General features: G+C 48.4%; 1 protein-coding gene across 7 annotated transcripts in view; it reads right to left on the reverse strand.

Moving 5' to 3' along the window:
- EPB41L4B (erythrocyte membrane protein band 4.1 like 4B) overlaps positions 1 to 20,315 on the reverse strand; it is a 128,736-nt gene continuing 108,421 nt past the window's right edge. For 3 of the 7 annotated variants that reach the window (XM_030293631.1, XM_030293627.1, XM_030293626.1), the window contains exons 20-25: positions 20,047 to 20,145; positions 14,772 to 14,958; positions 12,477 to 12,551; positions 3,475 to 3,543; positions 1,074 to 1,219; positions 1 to 139 (exon numbers count right to left, since the gene is read on the reverse strand). In XM_030293631.1, the coding sequence (XP_030149491.1) occupies positions 70 to 139; positions 1,074 to 1,219; positions 3,475 to 3,543; positions 12,477 to 12,551; positions 14,772 to 14,958; positions 20,047 to 20,145 (646 nt within the window). In that variant the 3' untranslated portion in view covers positions 1 to 69. Of the gene's footprint in view, positions 140 to 1,073; positions 1,220 to 3,474; positions 3,544 to 6,124; positions 6,243 to 12,476; positions 12,552 to 14,771; positions 14,959 to 20,046; positions 20,146 to 20,315 lie in introns of those variants that run through there. The other 4 variants (XM_030293629.1, XM_030293628.1, XM_030293634.1 and 1 more) reach the window with 3 other exon arrangements.

The following is a 20,315-nucleotide window of genomic DNA, read 5'->3' on the forward strand; positions in this document are numbered from 1 at the left end:
ACACAAAGCCCGAAGAGAGAAAACGGACAGAAGGCACCATGCCATCCTCCAGGCAACAAGGGGAGAATTTCACAGTTCGGTCATCAATAGTCTTTTCATCATTTTCTCTCTTTCCAGTTCCTGCCGGAGCGTCTCTGCACTGAAGAAGAGCAGGTGACAAAATCATGAGATTACACTAAAAAATGACAAAAACGGATTCAGCTGAAATGCATCTCCCCCATCTTCTTTCCTGACCTCGGTTCTCGACTCTCAGGCCCCTTAAGGACCCCTGACAGCTGCTAGGGTTACAATGACCTGAAATTGTCTGGCTGCCTCCTGGTTTCCTCCATCAGACTAAGAGTTCTTCAGGACACTGCTCGCCAGCAGACTGACCATACATGTCATTTATCTCTGAATCCCCAGAGCCTAGCCCCAAAGCCCAGCTCGAGGACTTCGTACATAGCAGTCTCTCAGGAAAGGTCTTCTGAATGAATGGGAAGATGTCCAGGGTCCTGTCATTCATTCTTCTCTGGCTGCACTACCCCCTCACTCTTCCTTAACTGTTCTGGGCAATATTCCATTCTAGAAGCCTTAGCATTGGCTGCTCCCTGTGATGACTATTACTCTTTCCCCAAATATCTGAAGACTGCTCCCTTCCCACCTTCAGGTCTCTGCTTAAAAACCACCTCAATGAGGCCATCCCAGAATGCCCCATTGCCCTTGTTGGTTTCATTTTCCTCCCTAGCTTGTTATCTCTCTCTCTCTCTCTCTCTCTCTTTCTCACATGAGCGCATGCACACACACACACACACACACACACACACACACACACACATTTATTTAACCTCTGTCTCACCTCCCCCAACACTAATTTTTGAAACTCCATAAAGGTGGGACTTTATCGTTTTGCTCACTATACATCCCTAGGGTCTAGAATACTATCTAGCCTTTGTAGACGGCTCAATAAATACTCACAGAATAAATGAATGAAGAATAAATAAGAGCCTTGTTGATGTCAAAAACACAATGAAACTGGAGCCTGTGCCTGCTCTCCCTGTCACCAGGGACTTGCCGGTTACTTGCCGGTGACTCACCTGGCTGCCAGAGAAACAGGCTTCCGCATGGTGTAGACGGTCTGCACGGTGGAGACGGTCTCTGTCAAAGGCCTCAGGGTCACTGATGGAATCAGTGGGGAAGACTGGCCAGGACAGCACTGTAACTTACTGTCTCTAAAGTCTGCCTGTCAAGGAAACAGAAAAGAGGAAATCAATCTCAACTTAGGTTCCATTTTTATACTGTCAGCTACTCCCTGAGTCTTACCACACAGTTGCTGATATATTTTTTAATAATTGCTAAAATCAATTACCACTTATTTAATGATTTTATTTTGGGCCATTTTACATATATGACCTCTTGGCAACTCTTAAAGCAGAGGTCAATTTCATCACATTAGACACCATCAGTTGTAAGAACCCCCCTTTTTGCACGTGCCACAGAGGACGAAAAATATGGCCAAACTTACACGCCCACTAATGTAAGAATTTTCTGACTTCAGAGATTTAAAAGGTGAAAAACGCACCTACCTTAAAACTGATTTTATGGACAAGAAAAGTAAGTCTCAGAGAGGTTAGGTAATTTTCCCAAGGTAGCTGACTGCATAATTGGTGTTTTTCACCACTGTAGCAGTGCTTCCCAAAGTATGGTTCCCCAGACTAGCCGCACCAGTATTATCTTGAAACTTGGTAAAATTGCTGTCCTCGAGCCACTCTTAAAAGTCCCGGTGTGATTTCTGCATTGGCTTCCTGCTGCATCTTGGCCCCTGGCTTTTCAGGAAGGGCTTCCCTGGGTGTCTCACAGCACTGCCAAGGCTGGGCAGGAGGCCAGAGGGCCCCACACGGGGCCAGATGAGGGGAGTGGAGGCGGAGCTTCCGGCTGGGGAACGGTGCCCAGTGAAACTGCAGGGGCCGGATGAACGTAGGGGTAGTAGCATTTAACAGCCTGGCCCAGCCCGTGTCTCAGGCCCTCTGGTTCTTACAAGGCAGGTGCTGGAAGCTGTTCGTGACTTTAGAAATGCATTATTCTAGGAACCTGTTTTACCTCTGCCTGGACTGCTGGACGCCTTCTTACCTCTGTTCAACTTCTGAAAGCTACACCAGCCACTTCCTCCCTCTCCATGTGGCTAAGCCCCTCTGGTCGTGAACCATCACCTAGCTCACGAGACTGCACTTTTGGCTACCCCTAGGCCACCCCACAGATCCTCCGGGCTGGCCAGAAAGCCTCTGGAAGGAGCCTCAGGGATCACTCAGTTCTAGGAATTACAAACGCTGACCCCTGGAAGGAGGAGACGGTGAGGGGAAACAGGAGGTGATCTTAGACTCCCCACTTCTGCTCCATGCAGCCGCTTGTTACAGAGTGAGTTCTGCAGAAGCTTTCATTTAAAGAAAAGAATGCAGCTGAAAAGAACCCTGAAACTCATCAAACTCATTCACTTCGCCAGTGAGGAAACTACAACGTTTAAATGCTTCAGAGTATTTCGACAACTTTCAGAGCTTAAAGAAGCTGATGACGCAAAGGGCAGTGGGGGGCCTGAAGCCAGCTGTCAAGGATGACCTGCTCTCATTAACGATACCCCTGCCTCTCCACCCTTGGGAAACAACCTGTGGGACATTCTGTGGCTGGGAATGTTCTGCCGGGTTCTTGATCGCTTTTGATCCTTCCTGAAGCAGACACAAGGAGGATGTTCGTATTACTATTTCTGCTCAGAATAAGAGGAGATTGGTGCTGAGAGTGGCGAAGTGACTTACCTAAGATCACACCATTATCAAGATGTAGATCCAACCCGAAAGAATGGGAAACAGGAACTCAAACAAATCCATGTACACACATGTTCACAGCGGCACTGTTCACAACAGCCACACACCCATCAGTGAATGAAGGAAGCAACACACTGGGGTATATACACAGAATGGAACATTACTCTGCCATAAAAAGAAATGAAGTGCTGATACACCCTACAATGTGCATGAGCCTCAAAAACACGATGCTCAGTGAAAGCAGCACAAAAGGTCACATATACATGATCCATTTATGTGAAATATCCGCACTAGGGAAATGCATAGAGACAGAAGGCAGATTGGTGATTGCCAGGGGCTGGGGGGGGTGGGGGGAAACGGGAGTGATTGCGTCACGGGAATGAGGTTTCCTCCGGGGGTGATAAAAATGTTTTGGAACTAGAAGTCGTAGTTGCGTGACCCTAAATGTACTCGATGTACTACATGTCACTTTGGAATGGTCAGTTTACTTATGTGATGTCATAAGTAAGCATCGAATAACTTAAGACAACGAAAAGATGTAGACCCCAAACCCCACTCCTTCCCAACCTGACAGAGTTCATAGGATTAGAAGAAGCTGTCGACATCATTGTCTGGCATTCCACAGAAAAGCATGCCACGCGGGAAACATTTTAAGAACAGACCTGTTTCTGAATCTACTTACGGCGAACTGTGGCCCTGTAATGAAAGCATCAGGAAACGGGGTCACTGGATCAGCTGGGAACGTTTTTATCTTCAAAAAGAGAAAGACAAGAGGGTTACTTACCGATTAGAAAGGAGAGTTCTGAAATCTTTGGGGGTGCACTTTTAACACCAAACTGAAGGATTCAGGGGAACGTACGCAGAGCCCGCACGGCTTGTCTAAGGAAACACACAGAGGTCCCGGAGGCCTTTTGGCCAGTGGTTGTATCTGTACTGGGCCATTGCACTGTTGGGGCCGGGACCCCAGCAGGGATGCCCTCTCATGTTTGTAGGGCTCCCCACGCTTACCTTGCCCTGGAACTCTTTTCCTGGAGGCTGTGTGGGCCTCCCAGGCATGCTGAGCCCTATGTATGGCCTGATCCATAAAGGCCATGACCAGGTGTGTAATGAGGCAGACAGAGCTGCCTGGTTGCTGATTGTCCCCCCCTCCCCCGCCCCCCAGCTGTGGGCCATGGACTAGGAGCTGCTACAGGCCACATCCTGGGGACACAGTCTATGAGAGCAGACGGGCACCAGGAGGCTCGCACTAATTAGGCCAGAAGGTATTCCCTGTAGTTGTTGGACTCCCTATAAGTTGTGGCCACAGAGGAAAACTGTGGAGAAACCCCTGGAAGAACGTGCGAATCCTGCCACCGTGGCCTTTGGGGATTAAAAGGCACTGTGCTCAGAAGTGCCCAGTGCGGAGGGAAGGCTGCAGCACAGAGCTGGTCTGAGAAAGAGTGGGGGCACCAGCCTGAACAGGCGGCCATGCGTGGCCAAAAAGAGCCTCTGCTCCCATTCCTTCCCCTTTGGTCATTTTGTCTTTGGCCTCCTGGGAGCCCCGGGGGATGTGGAGTGTGCTTATTTCTTTCTACTGGCCTAGAGGACTGCCAGCAGGCCCAGGGGCCTGATGACTCTGGTATTGGCTCTGCCTGCAGCCCCCAGGGCACAGAAACTGCCTGCCTCCCTGCCGGTGAATGCTCGCTGTGCCACCTGCCACCAGAGAGCTGCAGTCAGGACACAGAGGCCACCACTGCCCCTGGGCAGGTGCTTTTACGTCTCTCCCAGGAGCTGGTCCGTGGACCCTGGCGTAGCTACCTGATGGCCTTGAGTCACTCTGACGGGGGTTAAAGTAGGGCTGAGCAAGAGCACATCAGAACACGCTCAGATCTGCGGAGGGGTTCTGAATGAGTGGAGTACTTCTCAACCAATCTGCGAATGACCATGTCTCTGCTGTGTGCACGGAGATGTCCAGTCCACGCCGGCTCCCCTTCCCTAAACTCTCTCTGGCCTCTTTAAACATCTCAAAATTCCCAGGATGGGTCCCAAACTGCCTTAAGACTCAGGAGTCAGAGAGCCTGAGCGGCTCAGTTTGTTAAGCGTCTGACTAGACTTCAGCTCAGGTCATGATCTCGCAGTTTGTGAGTTCGAGCCCCCACATTGGGTTCTGCACTGACAGCACGGAGCCTGCTTGGGATTCTCTCTCTCTCCCTCTCTCTCTGCCCCTCCCCTGCTTGTGTTCTCTCTCAAGAATAAATACATAAACATTAAAAAAAAAAAAAAAAGAAAAGAAAAGACTTAGGTGTCAACTCAAATTGTCAGCAGCGGCTGCCAGCAGCACGGCGAGAGGATCCAGGGGAAGCCCCATGGTGCATTCTCCTCCCAGGCCTAATGGTGCAGCATGTGTTCTGAGACCACTAGCAAAGTGAAAAGCTGCATACAGATAAGACTCTCAGACCATCATGAAGTAAAACGGAGAAGAGGCATATTACTGCTATTAAAGAAACGTGAACATTGGCAGCTTTAAAGAATTATCTTACATCTTCTCTAAGAAAAAAAAATCTATCCCAACAGTTACACTCTGTGTTGCTCAGCTGTGGCAAAGTATATTCCCTCTTCTGGTGGTGCTGTCTCTTGGTAGAATCACTTTAGAAAGGGAGCAAAGCCAAGGTCACAGTATTGAACCCAGCAGGGTCCAGCCTGATGCAACAGCTTTTTGTGTTCCCTCGAACAGCAACAAACTGGAAAGAAAGCACGGTCCTGCAGTAAGAATGTGTTAGGTGAATGGTAGGCCAGTCCCTGGATGGAATATACACAGTCATATACAATGTGGCAACAAGAACAAGGAGAAACAATCCAACATTAATAGAAAAGGGAAAAACAGGAGATGATATGGATACTATGACTTAACATTCTAAAATTGTGAATGGACATGAATAAATACTAGAAGGACACATGTAAGAATGAAAAAAATGTGCTAGGTTGGGGATATGGGTGTTTCCTTTCAGGTTGGTATGTGACATCCTGTTATCTTGAAAAATAGCAGGAAAAGACAAGTTTAAAAAAAAGTTTTTATTTTCAATAGAAATGCAACTAAGGTTTTTCTCATCTAGGCTTATCAAAGCTTTATGAAAATGAACTCTTCCTGGTTCTTGAGACCTAGAGACACAGGGCAGGCCAGCAGCCATGTGTCCTAATTTGGTCAAACTATGTATCCATCCTGGAGTCAGAGCACCTGTCAGCCGGGCCCTTCCGGAAGGTCTAGTGCTCATGCACTCCCGGGGTGGCCGCCTGGTGGCTCCTGCCCGCCTCACCTCTCCTGGCCAGGCCCCTCTCCCTGGCAGGGTACCTACCAGCCTCGTTTTGATTGGAGGGTGCATGCAAACTCCAGTGGTCTCTTCCTTCATGGGGGGAGAGAGTGGAGGAGAACAGCGAGAGTGGGCACAGTGGGGGGGCGCTGGCGGGCTCTGCCTGCTCGCGAGGAGGGGAAAGAAGGGGAGGAGGAGGTGGTGAGAGAAGGGGAGGAGGCAGAGAAGATAAGGGAGGGGAAGGAGAGAAAGACAGCACAGTGCAAGAAGGATCTGTCAACTCCAGACTGCTCTGGAGCCAGCCTCGCCCGAGCCTGCTTCTAGCCCCTGGCCAGCTGGCTTTTAGGCCCCCCTCCTCCCTCGTCTCCCCACCTTCTCTCCTCCTCCCTGGCTCTCATCTGTTTTCTCCACTATCCAAGCAGAACAACCCATCAAAACCCCATTCCCGGGGTTGGCAGGCAGGGGCCATCTCCTGTGCCAACTGCGCGGGTCTGGCAGTGGCTCCCTGCAGCACTGGCCAGGCCAAGCCAGAAAGAGAGCCGCGATGAATTAGTGATGCTGGCCGTGCAAGCAGTATGAGGAATGGCCACACACTTGAGTGTACTGGCCTTCCATGCCTGGTGGCCTCCTGCACCCTGCTAAGTAAGGGCCCACCTTATGGTGTGATTAGCAGGTGTCCAACAGCGTGTTTCTGGGAAAGACATACATCAGCAAGGAGGAACATGGACTTTGGGATTTACTCTGTCATGGCTTTTTGTTATCTATGTTCAGAAAACATAATGGCCCTGGCCACCCCCGCTCCCACACCCATGGCCCAGGCCATGACACCTTGTATCACCACCGAGGCACCTTGTTACTGTAGCCAGAAGATACCAAGCATCGTGAGAAAATGCCACATCGCTTGGGGTACTGGGTTCCCCACCCCAGCCCTAAGTAGTGCCATGCACCAGCAGAGGTCCAACAGCTTGTACCGGTGAGGATGAGGACGGTGAAGAGACGATGCTCTGATGCTAGGAGAGGGGGCCGCTGACCGGGTTAGTGTGTGTTGCAGGGAGGGACCATTTAATCCAGAGCATAAATACACACGCCTTTTAGTTCAAGAGAGCTTCCTTAAATAGTTGTAAATCCTGCCATAACCAACGAAGTACAGTCTCTGGGTAAGTTGCACTGAAACACGGCCAAGAAAATTGCAGGCACCTTTTTCTGTCTCCAAATCGATCTGATTCCGACCTCTTTACATTTGCGCGGTCCTGGGCAATTTCCAAAGGGGCCTTTACAACCACTACCTCACAACAGTCTTGTTTACTATTCAAATTTGGAGATGCAGAAAAATTGCACCTGCAAAGTCTGAAGCCGTGGTTCTAGACCCTCTTGTTGATTGTTTCCGTATCCATTCTTCAGAAACAAGTGAGTCCATAGTAGCCATTTACAGTCAAGTTTCAGCAGCCTGCTGAGAATCCCTCTACTGCTCTCTCCTGTCCTCAGCATGAACCCTCCCCTCCACAAGATGGCATTTGAGACTTGAGTGGGGTGGGCTCCATTCCCGTCCCCCAGCCTCAGTACTCAACACTGTCCCAAGCAGAACCAACTTCCAGGGACCCCAGGCCACAGGGCTTTTGCCTCTGCAGATAAGCAGGCACTCAGGTGTGCTTTTTGAAGAAAATAAAAGCTGGCATAAATGATCAACAAACATGGATATGTTGCCAAATGCCAAAATGTGTACCAGCCACTAGTGTCTCAGCTGAAGGTGGTGATGAATGACAAGGCTTTGCCTGACATTGGACTTTTATAGTAAAGGAATGTTGAGCCATCCCACAAACATTTCTGACCTTTCTACGTAAGCATCTGTTAGTAAATGAGCAGGAAATAAGAGAACATGTGTAATAGGATACTATTTTGAAATAACATTTTATTTTTTTTTTCCTCCCGGCATTTCCTCCCCTCCTTGGGTTTTTTCCACATTCAAGCAGCTAGGTTCTTCTAAGCTACTTGGCTTTTGAGTCTTAAAATCTGACTCTTTGGGGAACAGAAAGATTTTTGGCATAGACAAATGAAGATGAAAATGTGGAAGGCTTCTTCATCATCCAGATAAGAAAAGAGGTTGCCAGTTTGAGGACTGGAGAGAAAAGTCAGAGGCAAAGTGACAAGCGGTAGACATTAGGAAGTCTGACCAGAGGGGCCTGAGCTCCACAGGTAGAGGCCAGGGAACAGGGATTAAAGAGCAGAGGGGGACAAGTGTTCCTCTGCCCAGGTAGAGCTGGGACAGAATGGCTGTGTGGTATGTCCAACAGGTAGAGATTCTCATGCCAGCAGGACCACGACTCCCACCCACCAAAAGGGGCATGAGGGAAGCAGGGAGTGCCCCAGATGTATCAGCAAACAGATGACATCACAACCTAAATAGACTTCCCTCCGTCTCCCTGTGCCCTGGAGAAGACAGATGAATCCCCAGGAACACGGAACAGGCACCCTGATGTGACTTCGGATCAAGCTTCAGCCCTCCTGATAGAACGAGGTTCAAAATACAAACGAGGCTGTTCAGACCGATGGAAAGCCAGTTCTTCTGACACCCAACACAGGCCTTTTTTTTTTTTTTTTTTGGTCCTACAGAACGTTCCTTTGACCAGGCCAGTCTTCTCCCTGGCACATGAACGCTTGACTAATATTCTCTGGCCCAGAACAGACCTGGGTTGTGACTGTCGCTGCTTTGCAGCTGGGTGAGTGGTTCATGAAGTACAGGGATCGGGGAGGGACAAGCCCTAAAGAGAAAGCACCGGGAACACAGAAGGCATAGGTGCTCATGGTGTGTGTCACCAGAGGAAAGAAGCTAGCATGCTAGACCTGGGGTGGGGGACACGATTGATATGTAAATGCCCCGTCCTTCCACTCTGCTAACACCCGTACCCTGTGGATGTGCCCACACTCACCTCCCAAAGGAGGGTACCAAATGGACAGGGGTGTTGCCTTCACTCGCTTGCCTTCGTCCCTCCCCCACCCCTCTTGCCCCACCCACCTCTTCTGTCCCAGGCAGAAACCCCAACCTGACTGCCAGATCTGGGATGCAGATTCCGGCAATGGGCAGGCAACAGCTGCACAGGTTGTAGGGCTGATGTTGCTAAACTGAACTACATAATAAAAGAGTGGGCACTGGAGCAGAAAAGATATGGGAAAAGAGTGTTGCAGGAGTGATGCTGGAAAGAATGTGTTTTTTTTTTTTTTTTTGGAGAGTATGGGGATGAAAAATCCTTGGAGTCGCACAGGGTGCAAGAGAATTAAGAAGGAAGCAAGTTGTGATTCGAGAAGTGTTACCAGGGAGGTGATAATTTAATCTTGGATCTTGAGAGATGCCAGTTAAAGACTGAAACTTGTTATTATTCTCAGCTGTTTGGACTATGCTTCTTTGGAAATCACTCCACACAGAGACTGGATCATCAGGGTTGGAGCCATAAGGGTTAAACTAGCGCTGATAATGTCTAGGTGGGACCACGCTGGATGAAGGCAAGAGACTCTGGTCCCAGCTCTCTCTCTCTCTCTCTCTGGTTCTTCTAGCTCTGGCCCACGGAACCAGGGTAGTAATGTAACTTTAGGAGTCTCATCTGGCCCCAGACCCTAAATCCAGGCTCTCCTCCACTATCCTCTGGGGCACATACACCTCCACAAGGACAGAAGGGACTACTGCTTCTATTTCTATGATCCTGGGAGGAGCAGAGGGAGGAGGTGGAGGGGAAAGGTCCACACAGGAGGAGCAGGCTGCCAGAGTCCCCCTTCCTCTCTAGGACCCTTCGGCACTGGTGGAGACAGGACTCTGGAGTGAAGTAAAATCAAAGCCAGTAATGCCAAGGAAAGCCCCAAATGAAGCAGGCTCTTGACATCAAAATACCAGCCCTCCGCACCCCTTCTGTGGGAATGTGCCCTGTGGACATGCACGCACACCTCAAGTCCACACAAGCAACACAAAGGACACTTCATCCTGAGAACGCATATCCACTGCGAACTTTAGCTGTGACGCGGGCAGCCGTGTCTCAGTGCAGCGAAAGGACGTCAGCTGCCCCGTGCCAGGGCAGTGTGGCACCCCACACTCTGTTTCGGAGCTCAGAGCAGCCCAGAGATGGAAGCAAGGTGTGCTCGGAGAAGGACTGAGCTCCCTTTTGCCAGAAGGGTACAAGCAGAGGTTGGACACTCACTTGGTAGGCATTAGTGCCTCAGATCAGAGGAACTCTGGGTCCCTGGCAGATGCTGCTTCCTTTCTAATCTCAGGCCATTATGGTCAAAGAAAGGATACGGATGAGGCAAGCAGATCTACCAGCTGGATCTGCAACACAGTGGTTTTTAAGGGAATCTCATCACTCCTGTCCGAGCCACAATATGTTTTTTTGTAACATACCTCAACTTCTTAGATATGCCAGAATGTTTAATAAATACTCAGTATTTGCTTATGCTGTACCCTCCGCATAGAATGCTTTGCTCCATTACTTCCATCTGGCAAACTCCTACTCATACTTCAAAACCCTAGCACTATGAAGCCTTCTTTTTCTCAGTGGCCCCAGACAGGGTTAGGCACTGGGTTTCACAGCAGTAGCCGTTTCTATAGACTCTCTTATGGCATTAATTGCAGCATGCTCCAGCAGTCTGGAAGTTGCTCAAGAGGCTAACTGAGAGAGAGATCTTCCCCCACTGTCCTCTACTCCTGCCTGGCATGTTTTCTTCAATGTGGGTCTAGGAACTTAGCTTTCTCCCCATTCTGCCTTCATAGGCCCTCAGGTCGTGCCCCAGGGGTTGTCGGGTCCTTCTGGGGTTTGCTGCCCTCCAGCTGAGGGTTTGCAGTCTCAGTCTGAGGAGCGCTTTAGACACAGCCCTTCTTCCAGGCATTGTTCTTTTCCAAAGTGGCAAGTCCCTGAAATCCAGATGCCAGACTTAGCCCAATCTGATGATGCAAAGGGCACCAGAGAAGGAGCTGGAACAGCCGGGCTCAAGCTCCGTCCCTGTGTGATTACCCTACTCTGGGACTCAATTTCCCCATCTGTGCAAAGGGAGGACGAGGTGAGGGAAGGCCCTGCTTCTGGGTTACCCTATCGTGACAATCTGTCTAACAAGAAGGCCATCAGTAAGTCAGCTGCATTTTCTCCAACATGGGAAGGAAGGAACTCTGAAGGTTCCCAGACCCCAGGGTGTCTTGCCCACTGTCGGTTCTCGGCTGTTTATCCAAACATGCTGACTCGAAACTCTCAGACTGTACCAACTCTCCAGATGACAAGGACAACTGTTTAAATCACAAATGATTTCCTTGTGCCAGCTGAGGCAGACACGGCGATCATTCCTCAGGCCTAGGCAGCATTTTGCCTCATTTGCCTCCTCTTGAAAGCCTTCTGGAAAGCCTTCCTCTCCACCGTATTCTCCTCCAGTGAGCCAGTCCTGAATGACTCTCACTTCTGGCTTCTCCCCCTGGCATGTCCTACGTGGCTCTCCTGTCGATCCTGGCCCTTTATCAACCCGACTCCCCTCCAGCCTCTAGCTGCCCTGTCCACTCCCAGAGCCTCACACAAGCCAGGTGTGCAGTGAGCTTTCAGGAGGTATTTTGACTCACGTTCCACACGTGTGGACCACGATTTATGCTCAAGTACACTTGAGTATCAGTCTGAGCCCAGCCGAGGGTACCTCCACGTTTGCCTGTGTCATCTAACACTACTAACAACACGTCACACGCATTTATGGTGCCGTTACAGTCGTCAAGGGCTCTCTCTCATGTGATCATTAGAACATTCTTAGGCAGACACGAGAAACAATGGCATCCTCTATCCCATGACGAGGCTCCTAAGGAAGGGAACAGAGACCGGAGCCAGATCTGGCCTGCATGACTCCCAGTCCAGTGCTCTCTCCCCCGACAGGGTTTCTCACCTGCAGGAGTTCCATGAGGACCATCCCTAAGGGGAGACATGTATGCAGGGGATAGAGGACGGCAGGAAGGCACGAGGGGCTTGGAAAGCTGGGGGGGAGGCCTGGCGCCCGTGCTTCAGACCGCAGCACATTGTTAGAAGCGGCAGCGAAAGATACCCCATGGTGGGCATGCAGGGAGCAGCCCCGGAAAAGCCAAGAAGCCAAGACCCAAGCACCGAGGAGCCCTACATGCAATGGGAGCAGCAGACAGGCCGGGCGGGACCCCTGTGGCCTCCCTCAGGAGAAAGGGAGCGCCACCTCCCTGGAGGGCTCTGGGAGGTAGAGGGAACCATGCGCCCGAACCCTGAACCCCTGAACGAAGGCTGATCCCCGAGGCTCCGGGCTGTGAGCAGGACAAGAGGAAGAGCCTTTCCAGTGGCAATGCCCACCTCCGTGCATCCGCCCCACTATCAGATGTTTCTAAAGCCTGGGGCTTTCGGTTTTAGCACACTGGGAGGTTTACCAGAGGAGTAGCTTCCGTAAGTCCATCGAGATCGCCTGGCTCCAACGTAAAGGCACCTCCTCGGTCAGAGGGACTCTAGGAAGGCGCACAAAACATCGCTGGTTAGTGCCGGCTCCAGACAGACAAGGGAATTTCACCAGAAAACACAGTTTCCTCTCCCTCCTCTCCCTCCCTCCCATCACAGAGCCCATGATTCTGCCAGTCCTCTATTACCATTCCCTTGCCCAGCAGCATGCAAGTGGGAGAGACCAAACCCCACATGTTTTCTGAAACCTTATGGGCAAAACAGTATGTAGCTAGAGAACTGCCTTCTTTTAAAAGGTGCCAACAACTTCTCTTTAAGTGCTTTCGGTGCTCTTTGACTGGTCTTTTGGAGGGGGAGATGCTTCAAACAGTCCTTTGAATATAGAGAGAGCAAAGACCCCATCCTGGATCAAGAGGGTCAAGGCCTCAAGGAACTAAACTCATGGGCGCAGGGGGTACATGGTTGGCTCAGTCAGTAGAGCATGGGACTCCTGATCTCAGGGTTGCAGGGTTGTGAGCTCAAGCCCCATGTGTGGCACAGGGTTCTCTTTAAAAAAGAATTTAAATGGGGCACCCGGGTGGCTCAGTCCATTGGGCATCCCACTTCGGCTCAGGTCATGATCTCGTGGTTCATGGGTTGAAGCCCTGCATGGGGATCTGTGCTGAGGGCTCAGAGCCTGCTTCGGATTCTGTGTCTCCCTCTCTCTCTGCTCTTCCCCTGCTCACACAGGGTGTGTGTGTGTGTGTGTGTGTGTTTCTCTTTCTCTCTCCCAAAAAATGAACAAACATTAAAAAAATAAAAGAAATTTAAAAGAAATTTAAAAAACCCCTCATCTGCATAATAATTAGGAAGATCTTTATGGTGGGAGGGAGGTATTCTCCAAAAACCATGTTCAGTTTTTGGGAAAACATTTTTTCCTCCTGTCCTAGGGTCTCAGCAGCATGGGAGGCCTGGAGGCCCTTTGTGGGGAAAAAAAAAATAAACCCCATCAACTTGGCACAAGCAGGGCCCTAAGGAGAGAGATGGCCAGGAGAGGGAGCCCTGTGGCCTCTGGTACGATGCCACCCACATCCCCACTGAATTCTCCTTTGTTTCATAAATATTTTCACTTGGTTTTAACCATGGTGAAGAATCTGTGATAGGAACCTGTGTCTACACTTGGGACGAAGCAATATCAGGGATTCTGCACAAGACAGGGGAACCCAGGAGCTGATCTGCAGGAAAGCAGGGAGCCTCACTCGGGCCAGCCGCTGGCTGCGGAGTCCCCGGCCTGAGCAGCCTGTCCTATTGAGGACCACAAAGTATCCCAAAGACCCTGGGAAGGGAGCTGAGAAATGACTGGCCCTGGTCAAGGAGGATGTGGCCTGGCCCACTGTTACTTAGAGGCTATCAGGAATCGTGACCTGTTTGCCCAGATGTCACCTCCACTGGACTGGACACTGGCCCATAAGCTGGGCAGGGAAGCAGATCTTATTCTCATTTTTAGGAGGAGGAAGCTGAGGCTTGGAGAAACAAGGGCTGTGGAGTGACAGCTCATTGCAAGCAGCCAGAAGGCATGTGAACAGAGCAGCTGGAAGCACAGTCTGGGGTCTGGTCTTGCCTTCAGGGCCCCCACCCCACGCACCCACCATTCCTCAGTGGGGTCCACAGACCAAGCAGCCTTTGACTTGGCATCTACTTGTAGAGCAATAGGCTTGAATGTATTTGGACCACTTGCCGTAGAGTGACCGCAGCCAAGGGGCACTCAGAGCAAACCAAGAGAAATGTCTTGAGCAAGGCCTTGTCACAGCCCATTCACATTTCTGGCAACTTCCCGAAATTTCAAACTGACGAAGAAAATAATATTTCCCATTTTTAAACTATTTGTATCGGCCATCTGATATAAGGAATGAGATGGGGACGCTCCTATGTTTTCACTCCTCCAGATTTTCCATTACGGGGCAAAAAACATTTCTTGTTTTCTACCTCTACGGTGCAGTAATGGATTATATAGGGATGATATTCTAAAATCAAAATCACCCTCAAAAATCTCTCCCATTTCTCTTAAAGTACAATGTACAAGGTCTTTCTTACGCCATTTGTGTCTCATAAACTGTTAGGTCATCTTTGGGGACAGTTCTATAAAAACCCTGCCCCGGTGGTCGCTACCCTTGTTTTACGAGCACACAGTTGATTGTGCCAAGTTTAAATGCTCGAGGGATGCCCTGCACTACATTTATACTGAATTCCTAGCAAATGCAGCTACTCCTCTTGGGGCTTTCCCCCCATACCTTGGCCCCTGGGGACAGCGGGCCCTTGCCTTCTGAATTCTGAGGCGAGCTGACTTTGTGGCCCTTGGGGGACACCAGTGGCGCTGAGACTTGCGTGGTGGCCGTGGTGGTGTGTGTGGTTGCGGCTGTGGACGCTCCTACTGCCTCGGCCAGGTCGGGAGGGAGGTCATCTTCATCACTGCGGTTACTAAAAGCACATGAAGCTCTGCTCATTACAACAATAAACAGGCTGTGGGGAGTGCAGGGAGGGCCGGGAGGGGGCGGGGGAGCTCCCCAAACAGATGTCTGCCAGATGTCCAGCTTACAGGATCCGATACAGTGACATTTTCACCAAAGCCAATTTGGGCTGGATTTTCTGTCATTTGCCATGAGGTTCGAATTGTTTTCTTTATTATGGAGAGACATATATGATATTTATCATTTTATCCATTGGTAAGCATATGATTCAGTGACATTCAAAACATCCACAATGTTGTGTACCCATCACCACTGTCTACACCCAAAACCTTCTCATCACCCTTGACAGCAACTCTGTATCCATTGAACAATAATGCCCTATGCCCTCTCCCTGCAGTCCCCAGGTAACAGCTGTTCTGCTTTCCGGCTGGATGAATTTGACTATTCTAGTTCCTCATACGAGTGGAATCATGCAATATATGTCCTTCTGTATCTGGTTTATTTCACTTACCATAATGTTTTCAAGGTCCATCCATGTTGTAGCCTATGTCAACATTTCATTTCTTTTTATGTCTGAATAATATTCCATTGCAGTGACAGGTTGTATTTTGTGTATCCATTCACCTGCTAAGGTACTAACATCTGTTTGAAACCCTGCTCTCAATTCTTTGGGATTGGAATCCCACTTGAGGTCATACTGCCGGGTCATACGGTGGTCCTATGCTTAAGTTTTTGAGAAGCCACCAAGCCAAGGGAGTGGCCTCCTTTAGGAGGGTAAATACAAGCCATTTAAGAACCCACTGCTGTGGGGTGCCTGGGTAGCTCAGTCAGTTAAGCATCCGACTTCGGCTCAAGCCATGATCTCATGGTTTGTGGGTTTAAGCCCCGCGTTGGGTTCTGTGCTGACAGCTCAGAACCTGGGGCCTGCTTTGAATTCTGTGTCTCCCTCTCTCTCTGCCCCTCCCCTCCTCAAGCTCTGTCTCTCTCTCTCTCTCTCTCCCCAAAATAAACATTAAAAATAAATATATACATAAAATGTTTAAAAGAGAACCCACTGCCATGAGTGAAAAGGATAATGGCCCCTTTTGTGGCCTAACAGCAACCATTCCTTTGGGGTCATAAAGTAGTTACAGGGGAGGAGTTGGGCACATTTATTTGGGGGCCCAGCAGCTCTGGTCTTAGAAGCTCTCTGATGGAATGGGATGATCCAGGCAGAAAAGTACACTAGACAGGAAGTCACCATGAGGGAGGACAAGTCTGGGTTGGCGTTCTGGGTTTGTCTGCAGGGTGTGGATTTGTGGGGTAGGTTGGATCTCCCACAAGGTATGGCAAGGCAGGAAGCCCTTTTAATCTGGTCATACTGGCACAGGACAGAGCAGCACCATCAATCGCCCCCTCTCAGTATAGACAGTGTTTTCTCAAACTTCTAGAAATTAAGACAAGCCCTCTCTCCCCTAATGCCAACCACGTTGCTGCCTGTGCAGAAAAGAGCTAATTCTGCAGGCCTGGGGTGCTCCAGCTCTGCATATTCCAAAGGAACCTCTGGCCACTGGGAGCTCCTGGGAGAACCTCTGGGCCCTTGGAATATCCTGCCTGATAAGGGTGTCACTGAATACCTGAAACCCTGGGCCATGCCACATAGTCTATGCTATCATCAAACTTGAGGGGAGTCTCGGGGACCCTGACACACTTTCCCTAAGGGGCTTCCGTGTGGAATTTCTAGAACTACGCTGGCACAGTGGTTATGTTTTAGAAATGATGGCTGAGCAAGGGTGTAGCTAAAAGGCCCAGGGCCAGTGGGCACCAGTGTGGCCTGAGCAGGGTGCCTGACGGGGGCCTCACCATGGCAATGACCTCCTGGGAAATGTGGCCATGGTATACAATTGCTGTGGATAGGACTCACTGAGGGAGGGGTCCTGAGGGGTTTCAGATCATTCTGTGTATGTAGAAGCCTCAAGAGGAGGATTTAGAGTTTATTATTAATAAGGGAACAGGTGAGGTTGGAATAAGTAAGTAGGAACATTAATAAGACGCCACATGTTTGGATCCATGCTGATGAAGTAAGTCAGATCAGTAACACATGCATTATTAGCCCATTTGAATTTCACAACAGCCCTGCATTATGGTCTCCACTCTTCAGAGAAGTAGATGATATCCAGTGGCTGATTGTAACATGACTTCCTCAAGGTCACATAGCAGTTAAGTGGAAAAGTGGGGTTAAAATTATTTTCTGCCATTAAAAAACAAAAACAAAAACAAAAAACAAAGCTCATCTTTCACAATAGGAAGTCAACCGACACCGCCTAAAATTGAAAAAGACTCCAAATTCTTGATGGTTTTTATAACCTTTGTCCTAATTTAGATCTTGTAGCAAAGAGACATCTACCTAACTTCATCACATCTTTCAATTCAACCTCCGTTTCTAAGGTAAATTCATGTTAAATTCATGAAATATCATTTAATCAGTACAATTTTATGTGTAGTTAGAGTCTTTTCTTTGGAATTATTTCTTTCCATTTTAACCACATGTGGGAAATGTCTAAAATAATAGTCATCAAATATGAACATCAGTCATTTCTGGTGGCATGATGCTAGGGGATCGGTTACCTTTTCTCTTTAGGCTTGGAATATTATTCTTTTCAGAATATTTTTAGGCTTTTACACTATGTTTAAACGTATAATAAAGTTGTATTTCTTGAAAAACATAAAGCAGTTCATCATTTTCTAAACATACTGGCTGGTATCCATAGAAAGATGACGTTTTTCCTGCCTCAAACTCTACAGAGTTCTGCTTTTCTCTTTTCTCTGCACATAACAGCCACACTTTTCCTCCCTCTGTCATTATTTCCAGGAAAGAACATGGCTGGGGTTTTTGTTTATATCCTTAAAAGCAGCAATTTGAAAAGTTGTTCAGAGCACTTGAACATTGTGATGCTCTTGTGGGAAAGTCTAAAATCCAAAAACACATCCTGCTGTCCTAGAACTAGATATACTATGACAGCTAAAAGGGCTGTGTATGGGTGTGTGTGTGCATTTCAATAATAGTAACGTAGAACTATTTTTTAAACTGAAAATCTGAGTTTTTCCCATCTGTATTCCTTGACATTGTGCTTATTTACTTTGTCAATATCTGTGATTAGAAGAGATGAGTACATAAGTGGTGACCAGTGTCAATGATTTAAGAACTATTAATGGGGCACAAGCTTAAATCCCATCCATTAATTTTGCTACTATTACTAATGGGGAAAATCCTGCTAGTCTTTGATTTTTGAAACACAACACTTTGCGGGGGGTGGGGGTGGCTTAAGAAATATACATGTGAAGTTAGAGGTTTGAAAAAGGTTTACTTAAACGAGCCAATGTAGTGAGTTAAATTTTCTTCCCTTCCAGGCCATGTATTAGTCATTGTTTCCAACATGGTTACATGTCCCAAATAGGTGATAATAACCTTTGGAGTTTCAAAATGTAAAAGGAAAGGTTAATCCCGAAAGCTTTATCCTCAGGGGAGCAGATTTTTTTCATGGCTTGATTTGTCCCCCAGAAACCGTTAGGACTGTTAATTATTTGAATTACCAATTTTGGCTTTCCCAGGAAATACAGCCGCTGTAACTGTCCAGAGTTCTATTAAGGCTAATGAGGTGGGAGGTGGCTGCCTCTTTTCCTTTTCACAAGGTGCAGGTGGCAGGCCTGAGACGGCCGTTTGAGCATTGCATCTGGAGTTACCCTTACTGGCTACACTTTGCACTCAGGGTACCCTCTAAACTTGACCTTTTCTCAGAGGCTTTCAGGTCCTTGAAAAGAAAGGAAAGGGAACCAATTCATCCCATGGCCAGGTCCTTTGCTATGGGCTTTACCCACATTATCTCATGTTAACCCTCAAAAAATTCCTCAGGGGTAGGTATCACCTCACCCATCTTACAGAAAAAGAGAGAGGCTGAAATAGTAATTTCCCCCCAGAGTTTATAGAGGTAACCTAGCCAGGGCTCTAACAGAAAGAAGCCTTTCTGACTCCAGGGCCACATGCTTTCAATGGCACCCAAAGATCCTCTTGCAGTCCTCTGACCAATTAAACACCCAGGAATAGTGCCACAGTCAAGGTCAAGAAATGGGAACCACCACTGTGATTAGCACTGCTGCTATTACTAAACTACTACTCCTCTTATTACAGCCCTTACCTGTCTCCTTTGGATTGTAATTATTGGCAATCAGTTTCTCCCTCCAATAAATTGTGACTCCTGAGATGGGAACTGGCAAAGTCATTTTGCTCTGCCTAGAACAACTTTGTGCACATGATAGCCAAGAAATTTTCATTAAGAGAAACAAAACTGGACAGGCCCGGTGGTTCTGGATTATTCTGGGCATGACTCCCCTCCTAGGTCTCAAACAGCTCAATGATTAGCTTTGGCTCTGTTGACAAACCAGGCTACCATCTCATGATTATGCCGTAGAGGCAGCTTTTGATATGGCTCCCGATGATTCCTCCTCCTGGTATTCATGCCTGTGTGTAATCCCTGACCCTGGAGAGTGGGCTAGCCCTGGCGACCTGCTTCTGATGAACAGAATACGGCAAAAGAGACAGGATGTCATTTGTGATTAGGTTACAAAAGGCTGTGAGAGTTCTTGCCTTGTGAGAGTTCTCTCTGGCTCTTCTTGTGTGCTTTCTCCAGTGGAGAAAGCGAGGGAGGCCTACATGACTAGGAACTGAGGGCAACCTCCAGACAATGGCCAGCCAGAACCAAATCCTGCCCCAAACTGCAGGAATGAGCCTGCAGGAGACCACAGCCCTTGCCAACCCTTGAATGCAGCTTTGTAAGAGACGCTGACGCAGAAGACCCAACTAAGCCATGCCTGGACTTCCAACCCACATAAACTGTAGTATTTTGGAGTAATTTGTTACATAACAATCAATAACACATATGCCAACCGTGTAATGTCTTCAACAAGAAAAGTCTAGTCCCATTATGACTTAAATTGGAATCAAACTATATTTTTAGGATGGCTCTTTGGAGAGGGTGTGAGAGGCTAAAAAGCATTTATAACTGAACATTTAGCATCGATTTTGTGGTTATAATTGAAAGACTTGCAGTACAAAACTCACAAACTGTATTGTCTTGTTAACTTCCTCACTCGGGGAGGCTTGATTTCCGGCTTTTCCACAGCTGGTTGGGTAGTTTCCACACGTATAGGAATAGGACTTCTAGAGGCATACCAAAAAACAGAATATTACCAACAGAAAAGTTTTATGGTCTTGTTTTGGCGGTACGGACTGCTTTCTCAGTTAATTTATACCCTTAATAACATTGATAACCAATGTACCCTTTTTTCCTCCTTTCCACTCTATTAAATATATTTATTAAATATATTATT

Source organism: Lynx canadensis, chromosome D4, assembly GCF_007474595.2.
Source record: "Lynx canadensis isolate LIC74 chromosome D4, mLynCan4.pri.v2, whole genome shotgun sequence".
NCBI classification, from domain to species: Eukaryota; Metazoa; Chordata; class Mammalia; order Carnivora; family Felidae; genus Lynx; species Lynx canadensis.